The 26,124-nt window shown below is 42.7% G+C and overlaps 1 protein-coding gene across 2 annotated transcripts in view; it reads left to right on the top strand.

Annotated features, from left to right (window-relative positions):
* The first annotated feature begins 1,630 nt into the window (after nt 1–1,630).
* Nucleotides 1,631–26,124, top strand: part of PFD3 (prefoldin 3) — a 40,918-nt gene continuing 16,424 nt past the window's right edge. Inside the window, exon 1 of one of the 2 annotated variants that reach the window (XM_010260938.3) lies at nt 1,631–1,948. In XM_010260938.3, the coding sequence (XP_010259240.1) occupies nt 1,815–1,948 (134 nt within the window). In that variant the 5' untranslated portion in view covers nt 1,631–1,814. The remainder of the gene's footprint in view (nt 1,949–26,124) is intronic. The other variant, XM_010260937.3, reaches the window with a different exon arrangement.

The following is a 26,124-nucleotide window of genomic DNA, read 5'->3' as shown; positions in this document are numbered from 1 at the left end:
GACAGACGAAAGAGAGAGAGACTTGCAGCGGAAGAGCAACGGGACAGAGCACCGGGATGCATGGACAGGAGCTTGTGACTTGTCGAAAGAGAGAGATTTGCAGCGGCAGATCGAAAGAGAGATAGAGAGAGACTGCCGTCGACTAGCACCGGAAACCGAGTGGCCGCTGTTGCATGTGACGACAGAGCCAGTGAGCCCAAACTAAAACCAAAAAGTACATTTTTCACCGTGAAAGGATAGTTTGAGAATTATGGATAAAATTATCAATCATCTGATAGATGATTTAACACGCAAACATGATCCGACGGTCAAAAAGAGAGGATTTGGACAATTGTAAAATAACTTAAGAATACCACAGACAATAACTAAATAATAGGGTACCACGTGTCATTATGCTAAACAGTAGGGATAATTTAGAAATTAGAAGAAAAACTTGGAAAGTGGAATCCCCAAAGGGCAGTTAAACCAAAATTGACATGCTCTTGGGATTCTTTACAGTTTACATGTGATATAGCTCAGGTGGTAGAATGGTGTAGGTGTGCACATTTCTGCCACTCAAATTTGCCAAGATTCAACCTAACAAACGAATGCTACAACTCAAAAAAGAGACTTCTAGCTCTCTTGTTTACTCTGAGAAATGAAAAATAAAATGCAATTAGTCCAAATCCAATACAGGCTAATTCACTAAGGCGCAAGGTCCAATGGGATGCCATTCCTGAATTGTTCCATGTAGGGGTGTCGATTGGACTGGATTTGGTCCAATTCGATCCAGTCCAATGTAAGTCCATTCTAAATGGACCAGGTCCAATCCAATTCAATGAATAATTTGGACCATTTTGAATTGGTCCAGTTCAATATTTGGATTGCTCAATTTGTTTAAATTCATTTTAATTTAGATTGGTTTCAGCCCAAACCCCATCCATTGACACCTATATTCTTATCTTATATCAATGGACTGGATATTGGCTTAATCCAACCAAATCCAATATAAATTTATTATGAATGAACCAGGTCCAATCCAATCTAATAAATATTCTGGACTGAATTGGTCCAATCTACTATGTCTTTTTGGTCCATCCAATCCGTCCAAATTAATTTTGGACTGGACTGGACCCCGTCTAGTCCAAAACTGGTCCAATGACACCCTTAGTTCAACGAGCACATGTTCTCACACTAAACAAAGAAAATGGCAGAACAAGATTTATGCAAACCAATCCCCTTATTCATCAAGATGGAAGATTTGGTTCTGATATTCTTTTTGGAATTGTGCAGAAAGGGATGAACCTCGCAAAGGTTGATGTTGTAGCGACAGCTGTAATGACGATTCCGTCAGTTAACAGACGATTGAGTCGACGTTAATGTTTTATTTTGAAAAAAAAAAAGGTAAAATAGTCTTATTATCCTTCGTTTAAATGGTAAAGAGGTTTTAGATAATTGTCAAAATTCTTGGAGTACTCCAGTTAGATAATTAGCTAAACCATAAACGGATAGTTTAAGAAATTTGTCAAAAAAAAAAGTCGAATTGAATCACATTATCGGATCGGATCGGATGATGTGGATGCAAGTATAAACGGATCGAATTCGGATTATCTATTGCAATTCGGATTCGGATAAATGGATATACATTTTTGCAGCCCTACCTCGTTGCAGAATTTTCTTCTGTAATTCGACTCCGTCGTTCTCAGTTGTCACGTCTTTGAAAGATTCAGAGCCCTTCTTTAGTTCTGTTGGAAAAAGACCAGAGAGTTCAGTTGTTTGTTCTGAGAGTAGAGAGGTAAAGTGTATTCTTCTTCTTCTTCTTATTTCCGTCTAAAATGGCTTCTTCATCAACTTCTGCGGTTTCGGAACGGAGGGGCATTCCAGCAGCTGCATTCGTAGAGGATGTTCAAACATATCTCACACAATCAGGCCTGGATGTCAACTCTTCCCTTGCGTTTCTTCAAGAAAGGTCAGGTTTCTTTTTTTACTTGTTTCTTTCATGATTTTAGTGGACCACTATATTTTGATAATTTCAGTGTGGATCCTATTTGGTCTCCAGCTTCGACTGGCGATTTGGTCGGAGGTTTTGGTGATGGGTCGTATTTATAGTTTTAGAGGAATGGATACTTCAGTGCTTTAGAGATCATCTGTTTCTCTCAGTTTCTGTTAATAGATTGATATGGATACTTGGATAACAGTTGAAGTTCTAATTTGTATCTTCAAAGCTGTTTTTTTTTTTTTCTGCTTTATGTTTCTTTTTGATTAGCCAACGTAGGTGTCACAAATATGGAATTTGAGGAACATCTGTTGGATTGATGACCGAAGCACGCTAAATAATTACTAGCCTAACTTTCGAATAATTTGCATAATCTAATAACCAAGTGTGTAATCCAATAACTTAACCTCGGACTGGGAAACCCTTTCCTCCCGAAATTTCACATTCCACTTCAACACGAGTGATTGGCTATTTGGAAGTCCAGCTTATTGATGCATATCATTCCATTACCACTGAAATACTTTAGCTATCCTATCTAAAAAAATAGGAAAAAAGACAATAGTTAATGATCTTCAACCCTTAAAGCTGTTGCTTAAAAAATAAAAACAAAAAAACTTTAAGCTGTTTACTCTTACATGTTACATGCTAATCTGGCATCCCAATCCCTCATTCGACACCTATACTTTTTCTAAGTCCCTTCTCTAGGGAAACGGTGGATCTTTTGATGTTGTACAGATCCTTTTACTGAATTAGGGCCTGCATCTTCTCATGTACTTCTTCTTTCTTTAATGAAATTTGGTTATCTTTCCCTCAAAAATTAGGGCCTATGAACCTCCTAATGCCCCCCCCCCCCTTGCCATTAGGAGATACTATTCTTCTCCTGCAAATGGGCAAACTTTATTTAGAGATTCTACTCTTTCTTTTTTGGAGTTCCCACATTCCAGCCTTCCTCAACAGCAGTTTTTTTTTTTTTTTTTTTGAGAAGTAAAGTATCAATTCATTAAAAGGAAAGAGTACAACCCGAGGCTGTACAATTAAAGAACAAGGATAGCACTCAAACTACATGACCCATGGGAGATACAAACAAGTTTTTAAAGTCAAAAAGAGAGTTGTAAAAAGAACTGTCCACTTTTAGCTGGATCGAAGACCAGGAAAGCAGCTTTTCCACAATCTTCTGCTATATATCCTCTTCGTGACAGCTTTTGTGTTGAAAATTCCTTGAATTTCTTTCTTGCCATATCGACCATAATACAGCACCTGGAACCATGAACCAAAGGACTTTCCCTTTCTTGCTAAGACCTTGAGCCCTCCAATTGTTGACAAAATCATCCATTGTTTTTGGGCAGCAACTTTTGATTGCAAAAATTCTGAGAATCCTTATCCATATGTTGTGAGTGAAGCTGCAATGCAGTAACAGGTGGTCAACGTTCTCATCATCACTGTTGCACAAAACACATCTTTTAGAATCAATCACCACACCCCTCCTAACCAGTTTGTCTCTAGTAGGAATCTTATTGAGGTAAGCGACCCAAATAAAAAAAGAGACCTTTGATGGAATGTGTTTGCACCATATTACTTTCTCAGGAAATTCCAGGTCATCTTCCTCTTGTGCCAATTTACCATAGAAAAATTTCACCGAGAATTGGCCTTTGTTATCTGCAATCCAAAGCATTTTGCCTTCTGTATTGGGGTTTCTTGACAGTGTAGCTGGCTAGAGATAAGTGGAAGAGGAGAGAAGAGAAGAGAAGAGAAGAGAGGAGAGAAGAGAGAAGGTTTGCAATGTAACAGTACTGGCGGCGCCAATGTTTATTTTACTATATATAGGGCGACAGAAATAACAAGGGAAAAGACCCTTGTGCCCCTGAGTACAATAACAAACATAACAGAAATAAAAAACGAAATAAAAAACACTTTAATTAGTCAAACAGGCCCTAACATCTGCAACTAAGTTATTTTAACATTATTCCAACACTCCCCCTCAAGTTGGAGCATAGATGTCAATCATGCCCAACTTGTCACACAAATCTTTGTGCCGCACATGATGAAGACCTTTGATGAAGATATCTGCAAGTTGCTCTTCCGAGCTGACATATGGTGTGCACACTTCTCCACTTTCAAGTTTCTCTCTAATAAAATGCTTGTCCACTTCAATGTGTTTCGTCCTATCATGCAGAGCTGGATTAGCAGCAATGTTGATGGCAGCTTTATTGTCACAGTAGAGTGACGTAGGATTGCTTACTGGCGAAACCCAGTTCACCTAACAAATTTCTTATCCACATGATTTCCGCAACCCCATGAGCCATCGCTCTATACTCTGCTTCAGCACTGGATCTAGCCACCACACTTTGTTTTTTGCTTCTCCATGTGACAAGGTTTCCTCCTACAAAGGAACAATAACCACTGGTAGACTTTCGGTCATTGACTGCTCCTTCCCAATCTGCATCAGTATATACTTCCACTTTTAAGTGACTGTGTTTCTGGAACAACAAACCAGCTCTAGGAAACTTCTTGAGATATCTCAAGATCCTCTCTGCAGCCTCAAAGTGAGTTGTCCTCGGGCTGTGCATGAATTGACTAAGGAAACCCACTGCATAGGCAATATCAGGCCTGGTCATAGACAAATACAGAAGTCTCCCCACGAGTCTCTGGAACATCTTTACATCTTTCAAAAACTCTCCCTGACTGTCTCCCAGATGGTGATTAGGTTCAATAGGTGAATCAGATGGTTTTACCCCCAACTTGCCTGTATTTTCTAGTAGATCTAGTACATACTTCCGTTGGGAAATAAAGATGCCCTTGTGAGAGTGGGCAACTTCAATTCCAAGAAAGTATCGTAAGGGGCCTAGATCCTTCACCTCAAATTTAGTGGCTAAGAATTTTTTTAGTCTTTGGATTTCAGCCTCCCAATCTCCTGTGATCACTATGTCATCCACATATACAATAAGTGTTGCAATTTTACCTTCCCCTTTTTTTACAAACAGGGTATGATCTGACTGGCATTGTTTGAATCCCATCTGTTGGACCGCTAAATGGAACTTACTAAACCAAGCCCGAGGTGATTGTTTCAACCCATATAGGGACTTTTTTAACCTGCACACCTTTTGTTCACTGCCTTTGGCACAGAACCCTGGGGGTTGAGTCATGTACACCTTCTCTTCCAAGTCACCATTCAAGAAGGCATTCTTGATGTCCAATTGGTGAAGATCCCAGTCAAGATTTGCTGCCAAGGAAGGGAGAATCCGGATGGAGTTCATCTTTGCTACTGGAGCAAAAGTCTCTGCATAGTCCACTCCACATACCTGTGTGAAGCCTCTTGCTACCACTCTAGCTTTGTACCTTTCAAAAGTTCCATCAGCTTTGTGTTTCACTGTGAACACCCACTTGCACCCCACTGGTTCCTTCCCCGCAGGAAGATTTACCAACTCTCACGTACCATTTTTGTGTAAGGCATCAATTTCTTCCTGCATTGCATCTGTCCATTCAGGTTTTGACAAAGCTTCTGTCACGGTCTTAGGGATGGAAACACTATCCACAGAAGAGAGAAAGGCACGGTACGAAGGTGAAACATGCTCATAGGACACAAAGTTAGAGATAGGATGATTAGTGGTACAAGATCTAACACCCTTTCTCTTAGCAATAGGAATATTAAGATCATTGGCGACAGGTGAATCAACATTTAAAGGAGCAATGGGAGCAAGTGTACCTGGCTGATGAGACGGATCTACCTCGGGTGAATCCGATGATGTTGGTTGCATAGTGTCCGGCTCCACGGCTCTTGAACTCTGCTGGCTCTTATGGCGACGATGAAAAACCTGGAACGGAGGAGGATCGGGTAAAGGAGGTAGTTGAATCTGAGTCGTCGCCTGTTTCTCCTCAACCCTACTTTCCCCCTGAGGAGAAATCGAGAAGAACGGTTGACTTTCAAAGAATGAGACATCAATGGAAACATAGTACTTGCGGGCAATGGGATCATAGCAACGATACTCCTTTTGAGATGAAGGGTAACCAAGAAAAACACAAGGAATAGCCCGAGGGTCAAGTTTACCACGAGTAGACAGGTTGTGGACAAAACGACACTCAAAAACACGCATCGGAATGGTGGACAGCGGGGCTGTAGGGAACAAGAGCTGATGTGGGGCCTTATACTCTAGTAGCCAAGAGGGCATGCGATTGATGATATATGTCGCACACAATACTGCATCCATTCAGAACTGTTTTGGCACATTCATATGAATCAGCAATCCACGAGCAACTTCGAGAAGGTGACGGTTTTTTCGTTCAGCCACACCATTTTGTTGGGGTGTCCTGGCACAAGAGCTTTGCTGAAGTGACCCACTCGAAGCAAAGAACTTCGTGAGATCACTATGGAAATATTCCTTTGCATTGTCCGACTGGAAAATATGAATTTCCGTTTGGAACTGAGTGAACACCATGCGTTGAAAATTTTTACAATTTGTGGCACTTCATCTCGAGATCGCATAGGGTAAACCCAAGTGTATCGAGAATAATCATCGATCAAAGTAACAAAATACTTATAGCCAGCCGCAGTAGGTAGAGTAACAGGGCCCCAAACATCAGAATAAACAATATGAAATGGAAATTCAGATCTTTTATTTCTTAAAGGTAAAGAACTTCTACAATGCTTACTCAACTGACAAGTTTGACACTGTAACTGACTCACTGACAAGGACTCAAACAACTTTGGGAACATAACTTTTAACGACTTAAACGAAAGATGACCTAAACGACTATGCCATAAATAGGCCTGACTCTCACTCGACGAACTTGTGGACTCAGTCGCCACTAGACCAGCATTATTCTCCAACACGTAGAGACCATCCACCATGCTTCCTCTACCAATCGTCTTCCCCGAGGTCAAATCCTGAAACACACATGAAGACGGAAAAAAGGTGACTGAGCAGTTCAAAGAGTGAGTAATACTACTAATGGACAACAAATTAATAGGTAATTTCGGAACATGCAGGACATTAGGAAGAGTAAGGCCAAGTGGGAGAGATATGGTGCCTCGGCCAGTTATGGTAGAAAAAGAACCATCAACCAGTCTTACCTTATCTCTCCCAGAAAGAAGGTTATATGTCTGGAACAAATTTGACTTATCGGTCATGTGATTTGAGGCTCCGGAGTCAATAATCCAAGGTGAATCAGTAGTATGAGATGACACATGGAAGGCTGTGGCATTACCTCATGGAGATCCCAACATGTATCTTTAGTGTGTCGTGTCTTCTGGCAGTGAGTGCACCAAAGCTTGCTTTTATCTTCTGATTTTTTCTGAGTGTCACCCCTTTTAAAGCCACCTCCGACATTTGTATCTGAATTTCCCCGGACCACTAGGGCAACTGACTCCCCTTTTACACCATTCATCACACTTCTTCTGCTTTCTTCTGACTGCACCAAGGCATACACCTCCTGGACTGATGGCAAGTCTTTACTACCCAAGATCTGTACTCTGATGGACTCATATGACGGATTCAGCCCTAGGAGGAAGGCAAACACGCGTTGCTGTGATACAAGTGACTTATAGGCCTTTGCATCTTCATCACACTTCCAATTCACATTTTGATAGTGATCAAGTTCTTTCCATATTGATGTCAAATCAGAATAATACATCGAGAGACTCCTCTCCCCCTGCTTGCAAGTAGAAGATTCAGTTTGTAGTTGATATATCTTGGCATAGTGTCTCTGTTCTGAATAAGTGGACTTCGCTTGTTCCCATATCTCACAAGCAGTTTCAGCCCACATAAAAGTCTTCCTTACTTGTGGCAGCATTGAAACCAAGAGCCAAGACATGACCATACTGTTCTCTTGGTTCCACCTATCATGCTCAGCACTTCCATACTTCGGTTCCTTTACTCTCCCATTGATGTATCCTATTCGCCCCCTAGCAGTGATGTAGAGTTTTATCCCCCTAGACCACTCAAGGTAATTCAGACCATCAAAGGGAATGACAGCCATGGGAAAGCTCATATCCATTCCCCCACTCACTCCATTGTGGCTCCCTGAGATCTCTGAAGTAGCAGAATTCTCAGTCGACATGGTCAAGCAGTTAATCAGTCCCACACACTGGACTTAGGACCCCTCCTTACGCCACAAAACAATGCTCCACTCAGTTCACACCCACACACTCGGGTTTACCAACCAGATTGAGCACAAACAGTACCAAATTCCAGACAAAACTGAGGTAATATTCTGCAGATTTCAGACCTGTATAGTTTTATCAGTCCCCACCTACCAGAATTCCAGAATGTCTAACAGCCACTAATCAGCAGGAGAGATCCTTCTTACTTATAGTCAACTCAAACCATTGAGAAGACAGGTCAGCATTGATCTACAGTTGTCTTAACACATGAACAGGATCACACGATCCAAGAAAACTAGGGTTACACAGGTTCGACAGCATTCAGCCGCCCCAGATTCATAGGGTTTTCACTCGGCACATGACCAAGGAGAGTAAAGAAGAGAAAAAATAGGGAGAACTGTACCAGTCGTAGCTATTCTGTAGTCCAGAATCAGATTTCCTTTCTGCTAGTCTGTTCGATCTGTTCTTTGGGTTGATCGATCTTCTCTTGACAGTAGGGTTGATCGATCTGCTCTCTTTTAATCAGCATTCCCGCTCTGATACCATCTTGACAGTGTAGCCGGCCAAAGATAAGTGGAAGAGGAGAGAAGAGAAGAGAAGAGAAGAAGAGAAGAGAAGAGAGGAGAGAAAAGAGAAGGTTTGCAATGTAACAGTACTGGCGGCGCCAGTGTTTATTTTACTATATATAGGGCGACAAAAATAACAAGGGAAAAGACCCTTGTGCCCCTGAGTACAATAACAGACATAACAGAAATAAAAAACGAAATAAAAAACACTTTAATTAGCCAAACAGGCCCTAACAACTGCAACTAAGTTATTTTAACATTATTCCAACAGGGTTGATTTGAGTGTTGTACAGCCTTTGAAGAAGCCTACTAAATGGCTCAATTCCCAGTCATTCAAAGCCCTTCTGAAGAGGATTCCACACAAGTACCCCATTTTGATACTGGATATATTCAGCTACTTTTGCCTCCTTGTTTGTTGCAATTGCAAATAACTCTGGGAAGTCATCCTTTAGTACATTGTTACCATTCCATCGATCCAACTAGAAATGAACTCTAGTACCCCTTCCCACTTGAAAATTGATTTCCATGCTGAAAGCATTATAGCTTTTTTCAATTCCCTTCCAGACTGAGCAACCATACAACTGATTTACAGCAGAAATTTTCTCTTCTTGGACAAGGTTCAGAGGTAGCAAGAAAGCCAAAATTGTATGGAGCTGCATTCCATTTGCTTTGTGCTGGACTTTGTGGTGTGAGAGGAACAAGAGGCTCTTTGAGGATAAAGAGAAGAGTCTTGAAGCTGTGATAGCCTTAGTTGGAAAACTCGTCACAGGCTGGGTCCTTGAGCAAGCAAGAAATTCAGACTTCACAGAAAATTTCTGGGATCTTCTTGAGATCCAAGCTTGTAATGCAAATCTTTTTAATTCGGAGTTTTGGACTGATGTACTAGTGTGTCGCCTTGACACCTGATCTGATTGTACTTGTTTTCTTTTTAATAAAATCTTTTTATCCTTACTCTTCAAAAAAAAAAAAAAAAACCTCCTAACGGCTTCTAATTCCCTGTCCTTGTTCCCATCCTGTCTAACCAGATGCAATTGCAACTCCCACCCTAGCCACTCAAAGAGAATTCCATGGTTGAACTGTAAGGTGATGTAAAATAGGAGAATATTGGCTCTTCAGTGGAGCATACCTTTAAGCAATGAATTTCATTATTTCGTGTTGATCTACAAGACATAATACTTGATTGCTTGATTGCTTCAAGCTCTGTAGCCATATCATCCAAACAGGGTTTCACTATCTTATGTTGGCCTTCAATACATAATATTTATATTTTCCCAATTCCACTATCTTATGTGAACTTGGTAAGCTCTATTTTTGTTTTTTGGGACCTCTATAGGTTGCATTGATAGGAGACGGGCAACTTGGACCAGGTTCAGTAAAAAACTGGAGGCACCCAACTTGACCTCTAGGACAGTGTGGACCTCAGAAAGGGTTTATAGGCTGGAAAATCCTATCATAATATGAGGTTTGGTTGGGTTAATTTCGAATCCTTGTGCAATTCGATCTAACTCAAGCAAAAAAGAAAAAAAAAATTAATATTATATTGCTTATTTGTATATGCTTAAGAGCATAGACACCTTAAAATTTTGGATAATTTATTAAATCAGTAACCAGTTATAAAGAGATTCAGTAAAATAGTAAGAACATATTAAAGCACCATGTCCTTTCCCCTCATTCCCCATCCATTACACCACTACCTAACAGTCACTTCAATCTCCGGAATATGATGCCCCAGAGGGTGCCTCAGTCTTGAGCCTCTTGAGAGAGACAACATATCAGCACAGATGAAATCATCGGACCAACTAGCCCTAAATACGCCTGAATGATTCTCACCCTTGTACCTCCTGAAGGCCCTGAATTGCCCCATAAGAAACCGTAGGAGTTCAAGACTGCTATCAGTCTTGATCACTAAGAAACTTTAGGTTCGATGAGAAGAGAAAGTGAAGAAGAAGTAGAAGAAAGAGTGGTGAGAGAGCAGTAAAACACAGGTTTTGAGGAGAAGAACAGAATCTCAACATTCTGTCGCCGCCACTTTAATTTAATATTTATATGTTATGCTAGTTACATGAAAGGACATATCTGCCCTTGGTGTTTACATCATAACTGCTAAAACATAACAACATAAACTGAAAATTAAATAACAACTAGGAATAACAGAATAACAAATTTACCACAGTTGTGACTAGATACATTCTACCCTACGGACAGAGTGGGACCACAGTTGTGGGGCCCACATCAATGTTCTCTACACTCCCCCTCAAGTTGGGAGTATATGTTCATCATTCCCAACTTGGATAGATCTGCTTCTAGCTTCTTTCTTGATACAACTTTAGTGAGGATGTCTGCTAGTTGCATACTGGATGTGAAGTAAGGGAGGCATACTTCTTGAGATGAGACCCTCTCTCGTACAAAGTGGCAGTCAACTTCAATGTGTTTGGTTCTGTCATGCTGTACTGGATTATGTGTTATATTAATAGCGGCTTGATTATCACAATACAGCATCAGGGGCTTCTCATACTTAATACCCAACTCCTCAAGTAGAGATCTTAGCCATAGGATTTCAGCCACTCCATTGGCCATGGACCTGTATTTTGCTTCAGCACTTGATCGGGAGACAACACTTTGTTTCTTACTTCTCCAGGAGACAAGGTTTCCTCCCACAAGGGCACAATATCCTGAGGTAGACCTTTTGTCATCAACACTCCCAGCCCAATCAGCATTCGTATAGACCTCCACCTTCATGTGATTGTTGTTCTTGAATAGTATACCCCTACCTGGGCATCTCTTCAAGTAGGCTAAGATTCTTTCTGCCGCAAGAAGATGTGTGGTTTTAGGGGAATGCATGTACTGGCTGACAACACTAACAACATAGGTAATATCTGGCCGAGTGAGGCAGAGATATAGGAGCTTTTCTACCAATTGCTGGAACATAACTTTGTCTTCTAGAAGCTTCCCACTCTCGGCACTAATCCTGTGGTTCTGTTCAATTGGTGTATCTGCAGGCTTGACACCTAACTTTCCAGTTTCTGCCAACAGGTCTAGGACATATTTCCTCCGAGAGATAAAGATCCCCTGTTTGGATCTAGCAACCTCAATACCCAAAAAATACCAAAGTACACCAAGGTCTTTCACTTCAAATTCTTGATGAAGAAGCTGTTTAAGGGACTCAATCTCATGGCTATCATTCCCTGTGACCACAATGTCATCAACATATACTGCTAGTAGTGTCAAGGAGGACTCCACCCTCTTGATGAATAGGGTATGATCTGACTGGGCCTGTACATAACCAAACTTCACAAGGGCTAGTCTAAATCTATCGAACCAAGCCCTAGGTGACTGTTTCAAACCATACAAAGCCTTGTTGAGCCGGCATACCTTCTTACCTATCTCTGCATCATAGAATCCAGGAGGCAAACGCATGTAAACTTCTTCCTGCAGATCTCCATTCAGAAAGGCATTTTTCACATCCATTTGGTATAAAGGCCAAGTGTGACTCGTTGCAAGGGACAATAGGACTCGAATAGTGGTCATCTTGGCTACCGGTGCAAAGGTCTCCAAGTAATCTATGCCATAAGTCTGTGTAAACCCTCTTGCAACTAACCGAGCTTTATACCTCTCAATAGATCCATTTGCATTATGCTTCACCGTAAATACCCATCTGCATCCAACTGGTTTCTTACCTTTGGGCAGATCAACTACCTCCCAGGTGTTGTTTTTCAATAGGGCATCCATCTCAACTTGCATTGCATCTTTCCATTCTGGGACGGATAGGGCTTCTTGCACTGTTCTTGGAATAGGGACATTGGAAATGGAACTAAGGTAGGACCTGTAGGTAGGAGATAGGCGATCATAGGATAAAAAATGGGAAATACAGTGGGTTGTAGATATGGTACAATGTCGTTTTCCTTTACGGACTGCAATCAGAAGGTCAAGATCATCTGTAGGAGGTGAAATGGCAACGATAGGGGAAGTCTCTATGGGCCCTGGGACTGTAGTACCTGGGCCTGGAGCTGCAGATGAGATTGGAGCTGGCTTGGACTGCTGATGATCAGGATCAACCTGCCTACACCGCCTGTGATAGACCCTCGACTCCTGATCCCTCTGACAACCCTCACCATTGCAGCTCTCCCTCAACTCCTGATTGCAGCTCTCATCCCCCAATGGAATAGGTAAAGGAACTGCCCCACTCTCACTGCTCTCCCCCTGAAGACAAGTACTCAAACCCCCACTCTCACTGCTCTCCCCCTGAGGGGAAACCCGAGGATAATAGGGGGTCCCCTCAAAGAAAGTGACATCCATGGAGACAAACTTCCTCCCTGAGACAGGATATAGCAACAATAACCCTTTTGAGTGTGTGCATAACCAAGGAAGATGCATTTGGAGGCTTTGGGTTCGAACTTGGAGTGATGGGGACCAAGAAGTTGAACAAAGCAAGTACAACCGAATGTCTTCAGGGGAATAGAAAACAAGTCCTCACGTGGGTGTAGAAGGGAAAAAGGAGATCGCATATCAAGGACTCTGGAAGGAACTCGATTAATAAGGTATACAGCCATGAGGATAGCATCACCCCAGAAGTGAATAGGAATATTGGAAGTAAACATGAGACTTCTAGCCACTTCCAAAATGTGCCTATTCTTCCTTTCAGCAACTCCATTCTGTTGAGGTGTATGAGGGCAAGAGCTCTGATGGATAACCCCATGATGAAGAAGATAAGATGTCAATGATTTAGCAAAGTATTCCTTTGTGTTATCAGATCTGAGAACTTTGATCTTGGAATCAAACTGGGTTAGGATCATTTGGTGAAAATTTTGGGTCAGGGAAGGTACCTCATCTCGTGAACGCATGAGATAAACTCAAGAGAAACGGGTATGGTCATCAACAAATAACAAGAAATATCTGTACTCACCCATGGAAGGGATATGATAAGGCCCCCAAACGTTAGTATGCACAATATCAAAAGAATTATCACTCCTTTTATTACTCAATAAATAAGGCTTTCTACAATGCTTAGCAAACTCACAACTTTCACACTGTAACTGAGACAACTCAATAGACTCAAATAAAGCAGGAAACAGACTCTGTAAAGACCGAAAAGACAAATGACCTAATCGGTTATGCCAAAGCATAACCGGACTCACACTCTGAGAAACAAAAGGCATCTTCTCAACTGACTCTCCCTGATGGAACCGCTCCCCGAGCAGATAGATCCCATTCGTCTCATGGCCAGCCCCAATCACCTTCTTCGTCTCCAAGTTCTGAAAAACACATCAGTCAGGGAAGAAGGTTACTGAGCAGTTCATATGCTTGGTAATACTACTGACTGAAATAAGGTTAGTATCAAGCTTAGGAACATGCAAGACAGATGACAGGGAGATAGTATTTGATAACTTGATGTCACCCTCCCAGAAATAGGAACCAGGGAGCCATCAGCAATAGATACCTTATCCCTACCAGAAGACAAATGGTAAGTAGTAAACAATGAAGACAAGCTAGTAATGTGATCAGATGCACCTGAGTCGATTACCCAACAAGGTTCAGTAGTACCTGGAGCTGAGGCATGATAGGCTGAAGCTCGAGTACCTGAATGTGCAAAGGCAGATGTAGTAGGGGCTGATGAAGACTGTGGTGGCTGAGCTGAATTTCCATCTTCCTTTTCTAGTTGTATTAGGGCAGCCCGAACTGCAGCTAAGGTCTCTAAAGATGTTTCTTTTGTGCCAGATGAGGATGTTGAATCAGTGTTCACGGCTACATGAGCAGTGCCCTTCTTGTTTCTCAACTTCGCAGGAACCAAGTGAGGGTGCAGTTTCCAACATGTTTCTTTTGTATGTTTGGGCTTCTTACAATGTTCACATACCACATCCTTCTTGTCTTCCTTCCTCCTGTCCTTCTCTGAATCACCCCCTGATTTGGGTGTGACCGCTACAAAGGCTGGTGTGGGGGGCTGAGGTTGCATCATAACTTTTCTTCTTGTCTCTTCACTGTGTACAAATGAGTATGCCTGAGAGAGAGTCACACAGTCTCTAGTCAAAATCTGTTGCCGGACAATATCATACTTTGAATTTAGGCCTGCCAGAAACTCAAATACCCGATTTGTCTCAACCTGCTTTCTATATATCTGTGCATCTCTGGGACTCTCCCACTCAAGGGTCTCTAAGTGATCAATCTCACGCCACAGGGACTGCAAGGTAGAGAAATATACTGAAACCGGTCTCTCTCCTTGTTTAAGATTTTTCACCTCACATTTCAATTCATATGCTCTGGCAACATTAAGGGGTTGGGAATAAGTTTCTTTCATAACATCCCATATCTCCTTAGCTGTCTTTGCCCACAAATAATTTCGGCTAATATGAGGCTGCATAGAATTACACAGCCATGTCATAACCAAGTAGTTTTCTTGAATCCACTTGGTATATGTCGGGTCTCCCTCGGGAGGTTCTTTCATATCTCCCAAGAGGTACCCTAATTTACCTCTTCCACCAATAGCCATCATGGCTGATTGGGCCCATTCCAAATAGTTTGATCCATCAAACTTTACGGTCGTAATCTGACCGCCCATCTCAGAAACACTACCATAACTGATGTTCCCAAGGCTGTCTTCTGCCTGATTTTTAAACTCCATTTCTGTCAAGTCTCAAAACAGCACTTGAACTACCAATCACAATCAAAAACAGTATGGGCCTGATCTGTATTCACAGTGTATGTGCACAAAATTGGGATAATTCTGATCTGAAACCAACTAGCCAACACAACAGTAGCTGTCCATAGAGCTCTAACCCCTTAGGACTCTGAAAACAGCTTAAAAAAACTGATATGCTTGGGAAAGTTAGGGTTTTAATCAGTCCTTAAAGTGAACAATTCAGTTGCACAATCCAAACAGTACTGTATAGTAGGGTTAATAAGAAACCCTAGAATCTGATCAAACCTACCCGTAAACTTAAGGGCAGCTCTAGGTAGATCACAAGATTTAGTCAAACCCTAGGGCTTGTCGCAAGACTACTTTCAAACCCTAGAGTAGAGAGAAACATAGTTGAGACAGTTTGGCCTAGGGTTTGCTGTAAAGCCCTAGTGAATCGAAGAGAGAAAACCCTAGAATGGTTCGGCCTTCCCCTCCAGATAGGTCCAACCTATCTTCTCTGATAGAACTTCTCTTAGAAAGTAAACAACTTACAAGGAAAAAAGGTTCGCTGCCTTTTAGGGTTACCCGAACCCTAGTCTTCTCTGATCCTTCCTGACCACCAACACTCCGCAACCCTAGCAAGTCTCCAATAGCTGCTAGCACTTCTGGCGATCATCAAGAATCAGTCTGCGAACTCCTTTTCAGCTTCCATTCCTAGGAGATTCTCATGTGGTCGGCTGGTATTAGGCTCACATGAGAAACCCTAACTTGGCTCTGATACCATGTAGGTGTTCAAGACTGCTATCAGTCTTGATCACTAAGAAACTTTAGGTTTGATGAGAAGAGAAAGTGAAGAAGAAGTAGAAGAAAGAGTGGTGAGAGAGCAGTAGAACACAGGTTTTGAGGAGAAGAACAGAATCTCAACATTCTGCTGCCACTACTTTAATTTAATATTTATATGTTATGCTAGTTACATGAAAGGACATATCTGCTCTTGGTGTTTACATCATAACTGCTAACACATAACAACATAAAACTGAAAATTAAATAACAACTAGGAATAACAGAATAACAAATTTACCACAGCTGTGACTAGATACATTCTACCCTACGGACAGAGTGGGACCACAGCTGTGGGGCCCACATCAATGTTCTCTACAGAAACTATCAAAGTTGAGTCTGATTGCTCCTTTTGGTTGTTATGACCATTTTTTTGTAAAAGCGGATTAAATTTAATGAGGAAACAGGTCCCAAAATTGAAGCCTGGTTCTGTTATAAACTTGAACTTGTTTATAAAAATAGACTTAGATTTAATGAGAAAAGAAAAGAGAAGCAAAGGCAAAAATGTATGGGGAGAAGAAAATTATGAGGCACAGAACCTCCTTTCAATATATAAATTCATGATTTTACATAAAATGACCAAAGAAAAATTATAGAATAAAATTATGATTTTTGCAGCCCCCCTGCTAACATGTCTACATGGAAAACTCAGGTTGAAAGAAAAAATTATAAAATTGTGGCCTTTTGAATTGTACAATATGCAAACAAATGCGTATCATGCGTGTTGATAGTTTAAACCTTGGGTTGCAGTTTAATTCATTGTTTTTGATACTACCATTTAAATCCTTTGGTGCAAATTTAAACATCAACTCATGATCCTTTTTAATTCAGTTTTTAGAAAAGAAGGCCAAATTGAGTTTGAACTAACTTTCTTATTGTTTGTGGTTGCCATAAAAAAATAGAAAATAATAGTTAAAATATTATCTTTTTCTAGCTAAAAGGGGAGAAGGGGTAAGGACTGTGATCTCAGAACTAGAAGCCAAGAGAAGGCTCCGGGGCATGATGGATTTACCATTCAATTTTGCAAACAATTATGGCTAACAACTGCTTGATGGGGGTTTTAATAGCAAATGAGGTGGTGGACTAAAGGTTGAAACAGGGGGCAAAGGGGCTACTCTGTAACTTCACCGAGGTTCTCTATCCTGATAAATGGAGAATCTGCAGGGTTTTTTAGAAGTTCAAGGGGTCTGTGACAAGAGGACCCGCTTTCCCCTCTTTTATTCATCTGTGTGATGGAGGCTTTGATTTTGATGACAAAGAAGGCAGTGGAGGGTAGAAGATTGACGGGTTTTCAAGTAAATGAGGGCAGGTTCGATAATCACTCTTTTACAATATGCAAATGACACTATTTTTTATTGAAGAAAATCCTGACCAAGTTCTAAACCTAAGACTCATATTACAAAGAGTATCCCCTTCTTCCCCTATTTCCACTGTTCTAAACCTTCAACTTTTTGTGGGGGGTGTTTTTCTTCAAACTTTCTCTGCAACATCTTGATCAGTCTCTCAGATCTTGGAATTGTTGTCTTTTTATTATCATCCTAATTCATTTTATCTTGATTTGGATTCCTATGAAAATATTCAATTTAGGCCTTGTTCGTTTACAATTTTGTACCTTACCAAGTAAATGTTTCCTGGGTAACACTTACCCGGGTAAATTCACTTACCTATGTTCTTTTGATTCCTAGGTAAATTCACTTACCCACCTGGGAGATGGGTAAGTTTTACCCGGGCAAGTGAAGTTGATTTTACTGTGGGGCCCAGTACTTTTGGCAAAAGAACACTGTAAAGTTGGTCAATGGGAAAGAGATACCCATTGACCAACGTTCCCCCTCTTATTTACTGGTAAATGAACGAGGCCTTAATATGGTTAGAATATGCACTTTTCTGTCATGTCATAAGGGGCTAAGGAGCTGAAACTTTATGGGAAGAAAGTAAGGTGACAAGAATAACACCCACATTACCAATCAAAAGAAAAGGCACAACATCCATGTTGACCTGTCTCACCATTTGCCTCATCTGGAAGAGAGACCTGTCTTAGTAAATTCAAAGCTTCATTTAATGCATTGTTGAGCTTTACATGCTGTTTTCTTCTTTTTTGCATTTTATAAAAAAATTTACTAAAACTTGTTTTTAAGATGCAAAGTTTCATCTGATGCACTATAGAGTTTTACCTTTTTTTTTTTTTCTCTTGTTAACATCTTATGGAAAAATTTTATGTCCCAGAAACTTGACACACAATTCTCAGACTCACACCAGAATGCACATAACTAGAACATCAACAAAGGATCTGGTATTCATTTAGAAGAAAAGAAGAACATTAACAGTTGGTCGGTTCTTCGAGAGACCGCCGGCTCTCCCAATCACTCACAGTATTCTTCACTCAACAAAAGCCTCCCTCCCCCATCCCCCAAGGCCCCTTCTTATACTCTTCTTACAGCATAACTGATTCCCTCAATAAATGCCAGCTGGCCAAGTTATAAATGCCCACACTCTTCTTATTCCTAACTGACATAGCTATAAATGCCTCAAGACTCTCCTTATTCCCTCTAGCCATAATTACCCCCATGTTCAATTATTTGCCCCCTTAGCCGAAGGCTGACCTTTCCCCTTCCTGGAATACATAAAGTTAATTGGGGGCCTATCATTACCCGCCGCCCAAAGTCCAATCTTGTCCTCAAGGTTAAAATGAGGAAATTGGTCTTGAAGTAAGTCAAAAGGTTCCCACGAATCTTCAAAATCAGGCAGGTCCTGCCAATGGATAAGCACTTCCGAACCAGTAACTCTAGGCATAGTGGATGGACGCACCCATCGAACGGCCGCAGGTTCCACAAGCATTTCCATATCAGCCGTCAGAGTGGAAGGAATCACGGGAGAAGAGATATGATTGCCAATCGCCTTCTTGAGTTGCGAGACATGAAAAACTGGGTGAATCCTTGTATCTGGAGGAAGTTGAAGTTTATAAGCGACAGCGCCGATTCTTTCCACAATAGCAAATGGTCCATAAAAACGAGAGGCAAGCTTTTCATTGACTCGGCGAGCTAGAGACTACTGGCAATAAGGTCGCACTCGCATATACACCAAATCCCCAACATCAAAATTCACATCACGTCGGTTCACATCAGTCGAGTCTTTCATCTTTTGTTGTGCACGGCGTAGATGAGCATGCAGCTCCTTAAGTATAGCGTCTTGCTGAAGGAGAACAACTTCAACATCAGCATTAGCCGTAGAGCCAAGCTCATAGCGGAATAATGGAGGAGGATCGCGCCCATAAACCACCTTGAAAGGTGTCATGCCAGCAGTAGTGTGAAAAGAGGTATTATAGCTGTATTCTGCCCACGATATCCAAGAAGACCAACGGGAGGGGGAATGATGTGGACGCGTATTGGGAGTAGCAGCAGCAATGATCTGGTGTTCTCATCCTATCCAATTTGACAGCAACAATCTTATCCATTCAGCAGATTAGATTAGACTATCTTGTTATTCTTATCTTATTAAGTTAGTAGATTAGATTATCTTATCTTATTAGATTAGGATTAAGAGAGACTTATCTTATTAGATTAGGATTAAGAGAGATTATCTTATCTTATTAGATTAGGATTAAGAGAGACTTATCTTATCTTACCAGTCTTATCTTATCAAGATAGAATTGGAGGTCTCCCTATTCAGCAAGGAGTCTCCCTAAGAGCAGGACTCTTGTAATCTCCTATTTAAGGAGCCACTATTATTGAATAAAGGCATCCAAGAATTTCAGTCAAGAGACGAGTTGAGGAGAGTTAGGGTGATCTCTTGGACAAATCACCCCTTAGGTCGCCACGATAGGGTCTGCACGCAAAGGCAGAGGCAAGGGGAAGCTAGAGCTTCTCCCCATGGATCGACCTGTGACGAGATCCTACGCCCGGGCCCATAACATTTTGGTATCAGAGCCGAACGTCATGGGCGATATGGAGCAGCTGTCATCCAGGGTCCACGAATTGGAGCACCGGCTCGTGGAGAACCACGCAGAAATACGAGAAGTCAAGGATGATGTCCGGGAGCTTCATCGCTTGCTGGAGTCATATTTCTCCAACAGGGAGAGGAGCCCCGAAGGGACAGCAACCACCAACAGTCGCCGACCAGATTTGTTGGAATCAGCCGGCGAACGACAGATCGTCGCCCCAGCAGCAGCAGTCATTCCCAAGTATAGTAGGTTGGAGTTCCCTTTGTACAGCGGTAGCGGAGATCCACTGGGATGGCTATACCTCTACGAACAATTCTTTCGCAATCAGCGAACGGAGGAAAGAGATAAGGTCAGTCTGGCTGCATTCCATCTAACAGAAGAAGCACAACTCTGGTTCTACCGAGTGGAGCAGGAGGAACCAGGGCTCAGCTGGGTCCAATTCAAGTCCTACTGCCTCCTCAGGTTCGGGCCCCCATTGACGAGCAACCCGCTAGGTGAGTTAATCAACCTCAAGCAAACAGGCACCGTGGCTGAATACCAGCGCCAATTTCAGACCCTTCTCGCCAGAGCAGCCTCGGTACGACCAGATCAGCTGGTGGATATGTTCACTGCTGGATTAGCTGAACCCCTGAGGGTAGATGTGGAGATGCAACATCCTCCCAACCTGGTCACAACCATGAATATAGCTCGCGCCTTCGAATGCAAGCTATAACTCAGCCGTGGAACCTTCAGTATGGGGCGGCCTCCATTAGCATGGGCATCCCCGAAACCACTCGGAATGGCTCCAGATTCAGCTGCCAGCCAAGAACGGAAGCCACAGACGAGCAACAATTCCAGATCAGCATCCAGTGTGGGGAGCAGCGTCGTTGCACCCCCTATTAAGCACTTGTCTAGGGCTGAGATGGCGGAACGCAGGGCGAGGGGACAATGTTTTAATTGCGATGAACTCTACTCAGCAGGGCACAAGTGCAAGAGACTTTTCTGCCTCCTGGTGAAACAAGAGGAAGATGAGGATGAACCCTCTTCATTGGAACCCGATCCAGGAAGGCAAAGTCATTCCACCTATCTGGGATTCCTTTAACGGTGTTTCCCGACACCCATCCTGAATTCGAGCTTGAGGACAAGCTCGTTGTCCAAGAGGGGAGTAATGATGTGGATGCGTATTGGGAGCGGCAGCAGCAATGATCCAGTGTTCTCATCCTATCCAATTCGGCAGCAAACAGTCTTATCCATTCAGCAGATTAGATTAGACTATCCTGTTATTCTTATCTTATTAAGTTAGTAGATTAGATTATCTTATCTTATTAGATTAGGATTAAGAGAGATTATCTTATCTTATTAGATTAGGATTAAGAGAGATTATCTTATCTTATTAGATTAGGATTAAGAGAGACTTATCTTATCTTATCAAGATAGAGTTGGAGGTCTCCCTATTCAGCAAGGAGTCTCCCTAAGAGCAGGACTCTTGTAATCTCCTATTTAAGGAGCCACTATTATTGAATAAAGGCATCCAAGAATTTCAGTCAAGAGACAAGTTGAGGAGAGTTAGGGTGATCTCTTGGACAAATCACCCCTTAGGTCGCCACGATAGGGTCTGCACGCAAAGGCAGGGGCAAGGGGAAGCTAGAGGTTCTCCCCGTGGATCGACCCGTGACGAGATCCTACGCCCGGGCCCATAACAGGGAATCAGTCGCAAAGCATCGCAAATAAGTCTCTAAACAACGATTAACCACCTCCGACTTTCCATCCGTCTGAGGATGGTAAGCTGAACTACGACGCAATTCTGAACCTTGCAGGGTAAAAAGCTCTCGCCAAAAGAAACTCATAAAGACTTTATCACGATCAGACACAATTGATCGGGGAATGCCATGTAAACGGTCTATGTTGTGAAAGAAGGCCTGAGCAACCATGAGAGCTGAGAAAGGATGACTGAGAGGGATAAAATGGGCATACTTGGAGAGACGATCGACCACCACCATAATTGTATCAAATCCCTTCGACTTAGGATCCTTGCAAGGTTCAAGGAGTTTGTGGAAGGTGCAAGTAACAAAGGCAAGCAAAATAGTTGGAAAGAGCTTTTCTCAGAATCTGGAAGAAGGGTTGTTGTAGAGTGTAAGAGAAACCTTAAAGGTTATTTTATCTCCTTGACAGAATTTTTTGGCAAGGGTAGAAAGCAGATGATCTGCTTTCCAGAAGGAAGGAAGAGTCAGGGCTGGAAGGCAGTTCTTGACGCCTTATGTGAACTGCTGAAACGCATGAGTGTAAAAAGAGAAGCAATAGTATAAAGGAAGATAAGCAGGTCTAGTAGTATGGTGAACAAGACTAAGCAAGAGACTCCTTTAGTGTTAGCTGGGGCAGGTAATTACAGAATGGGAGTAAACATACAGAGAGGGGATTGGGAAAGTAAATTGATAGTTGAAGCTTCAGCTCCCATTCTTGACTGGAGGAAAGTTGCAGATCTGTTAACAGCAAGGTTAAAGTTGAAGAGCACATTTATTTTAACATCCTTTGAGAAGAACAAGGCTTTGCTGGATTTGCTTGAGAACAGAGTAGAAGTTGAGGCTTTAAACATCCAAGCTAAGCTTGGAAATTTCACAGTATCAAGATGGTGTCCGGGATCAAACTCCAAAGATTTCTTTGTTGAAGATGGAGTGGTGGTGCGTCTGTTAGGTCTTCCCTTTTATTTGTGGAAGCAAGAAACTGCTGAAGCCATTACTTTGATGTGTGGAGGATCACTAGGAGGGGCCTTTTGGGGAGACCTTCGTTCAGCTTCCATTTTATTGAATGGAGTAAAACCTGAGGAGATACCTCGGAAGATAGAGGTGCTAGTCGAAAAGCAGTGCTACTCAGTGTGGCTGGCTTCATCCATTGAATCGATGCTCTGGAAAGAGGCTCGTATGGAGGGAGATGAGAAGGTTGAAGAAGAAGAGCTGTGTGGCAAGAAAGGGTTGGAGGATTTAAACAAGAAAAGCACTTTCACTAAAATGGAAAAACATTTGCTGGAGAAACAAAAGGGTAGTAGGCAGGGGGTGGGATTTTCGCGTATGGAAGAAGTGAGCAGTTTGGAGGGTGGCAGGTCCTTTGCACAGGTTGTAACTGACGCCAAGACTGTTCTGAACAGGGAAAAGGGGTTGGGCCAAGGAAGATTTAAACTTAAACCTGTTAGAACCAAACCGGGGTCGGGGCTGGACGCGCGTGACCTTCTTAAAAGTCACGTGAACTCGCGGGTGCTTACAAATGGGCCAAAGCAAAAGCCCATGTGGGCTGCTAATGGTATTCTTAAAGGCCCAAACAGGCCAGCGGGCCCGACCCAGATTGTTTATAAGGCGCGTGAGCCACTAAAGAAACACGTGACTGGGGTTTCGACTATGATAGACATCGGTTTCGGTCTATCATCGTCCCCAGCCGCGAGCCAAAAGGGGGAATGCGCACAGTGTCAGAAACCAGGAAAGAAGAGGGCGTTACAGTGGGTCTCCTGACGCAACTTGAAGGAGCTTAGCCCCGTGCGAGGCTTCTCAGAGAGGCCGGAGCTAAGTTTCACTAGGGGAAGATTTGAAGAGAAGAAAGAGAAGTTTGAAGGGTGGGTGCAGTGCGGTGAAGACGATGGTGAACCGGAGGACCTTTCTGTCGATGGCTCTAGAGTGGGCAGTGTAAACGATGAAGGCAGCTGTGCTGGAGGTGATATGGAAGGGTGGAATATTGCAAGATTATTCCAGGGTGAAGACTGCAATCGGATTATCTCATTCCCAAGACCACAGAGTGCGCAAGGTTTATCAGAAGGGGAAAACCGGGAGAACCGGAAGCAGAGCAGGAATATGCTATCTAGGGGTGACCCAGGGGTAGAGTGGAAAGATCACCAGGTTGACCAAAGGACAGAAGTACTTCCCAACCAACTCAGGAAGATAATTGTTTACCAACCTTCGGAACAAGAGAAGGAGGCCGGGAGCAGTCCTATTCTAGCTTGTTTTTCAGTCCCAGGTAACCGTGTGATTTTGGTTTGTGCTACTAATGTGTCTCCTGTGTCTTTGGTTCCAGATTCCGTTCCTGTACCATGTCCTGTAGCCCATGAATATGCAGCCGAGCTAGTAGGCGGGCTCTCTGAGGAGGGGGAGAGGGGAAGGAAGGATTGTGGGAAGGTGCGGGAAGAAAGGTATAGAAGTGGACAAGTGTGGGAAATCATTGAAAGAGTGTTTAAGGATGTGGAAGGGCAGCTGATATGGAGGAGGGAAGGGGAAGAAGGAAGAGAGGAGGGGTTAATGGAGAGGAGGGACAGGAATGAGGGTAGAGATGGAGAGGTTTACGGGGAGAAAGCAAGGAAGGAGGGAGGTAACAATAAGGGGAGGAAGGTTGGAGAGGAAAGAACTGAGGTGGGAATAGAGGAGAGGAAGGAAAGGCAGGTGGACAGAGATGAAGGGGATTTTGTAGGAAGGGTAGGGGTGGTGGAATCGGTGAGAGAAGACACGATAGCAGAATTTGTAGGGAAGTTGGGCTATAGGCTGGAGGATTTGAACGAGTTGAAAGAAAGTTTACAGAAGAGGAAGATGCAGATCATAACAAAGAAGAGGAGGTTGAGTGAAGTAGAGAGACTAAAGAGAGATGTAGAAGGAGACAAGAAGCTCGAGGTAAAAGGAGATAGAAGGAAAGGGGGAAAGTAGCGGGTAGGTGGCAAGGGGTTTGTAAAAAGAAGCGGAATGAAGATTCTTAGTTGGAATGTGAGGGGAATTGGGAGTGCGAAGAAGAGAGCAACAATAAAAGAGGTAATAAGACGGTATGACCCAGACATTGTGCTGTTGCAAGAGTCTAAGAGAATGGAGTTTAGTGACAACTGGGCAAGGAGTGTATGGAAAGCCAGGGGGATTAGCTGGGTGGCGGCTCCATCGTGGGGTGCTTCCGGGGGGATTGTAACAATGTGGAAGAGGGATGTGGTTGAAGGGATGGAGGAGTTGATCGGAAAGTACTCGGTTTCCATGAAGTTTAAGCAGCAAGAGGATGATTATATGTGGGTGCTCACAAATGTTTACGGACCGAATGATTACAGAGAGAGAAAGAAGCTGTGGGAGGAATTGGCTGATGTTAGAGGGTTGTGGGATGGGCCTTGGTGCATGGGTGGAGACTTCAATGTGATAAGGTTCTCGGAAGAGTCCAATAAGATTAACCAGAGGGTGACAAAAAGCATGAGGAAGTTTAACAGTTTTGTAGATGCCTTTGAGCTTAAAGAGATTCCCCTAGCGCATAAGGCATTTACATGGTCAAATCGCCAATCTAGACCCATTTGCTCTAAGCTGGATAGATTCCTGTTCTCTTTGGATTGGGAAGAACATTGGAGAACCTTGGATGCTAGAGCTCTCCCAAGGGTGACCTCGGATCACTGGCCCATAGTGTTATGCAAGGAGGAAAGGTGTGGAGGTCCTACCCCCTTTAGATTTGAAAATATGTGGTTACTGCATCCAGGGTTTACTAACAAAGTGAGGGAGTGGTGGCATGAGTGTAACCCGTCGATGGAGTGGGAGGGGATAAAATTCCATAAGAAACTACAATTTTTGAAAGCAAGAATTAAGGAGTGGAACTTGATGGAGTTCGGGAGGACAGAAGAAAGAAAGGGAGACTTGTGTAAGAAGATTGAAAGCCTTGACTTTAAAGAGGAAATGGGAGAATTTGGAGACGAAGACAATGACCTCAGGAGAAAATTGAGAAGACAGTTAGAGGATTGCTTGCACAAGGAGGAAATTAACTGGAGGCAAAAATTTCGGTGTAAATGGCTGCAAGAGGGAGATAGAAACACTAGGTATTTCCACTCTCTAGCAGAAGGCAGGAGAAGGAAGAACTTTATCTCCAAATTGGTAGTAGATGGAGTTGAGTTAGTACAACAAGAGGAGATTGCCAGGGCCTGTGTAGAGCATTTCAAATCTATTCTAAGAAGGCCTGTGAGTAGAAGGGTGTGAGTAGAAGGTTTGGATTGGCCAGATGTAGGGGTGGAGAACAGGAGAAGGATGGAAAGAAGCTTTAATATAGAAGAGATCAAGGAGGTTGTGTTTTCTATGGATAGAACAAAAGCTCCAGGGTTGGATGGGTTTACAATGGCTTTTTATCAGGATT

The sequence above is a fragment of the Nelumbo nucifera genome, chromosome 3, assembly GCF_055504915.1.
Source record: "Nelumbo nucifera cultivar China Antique chromosome 3, China Antique-T2T, whole genome shotgun sequence".
In the NCBI taxonomy this organism is placed as follows: Eukaryota; Viridiplantae; Streptophyta; class Magnoliopsida; order Proteales; family Nelumbonaceae; genus Nelumbo; species Nelumbo nucifera.
Note: the sequence above shows the minus strand (reverse complement) of the source record. Positions and strands in the feature narration are given on the sequence as shown.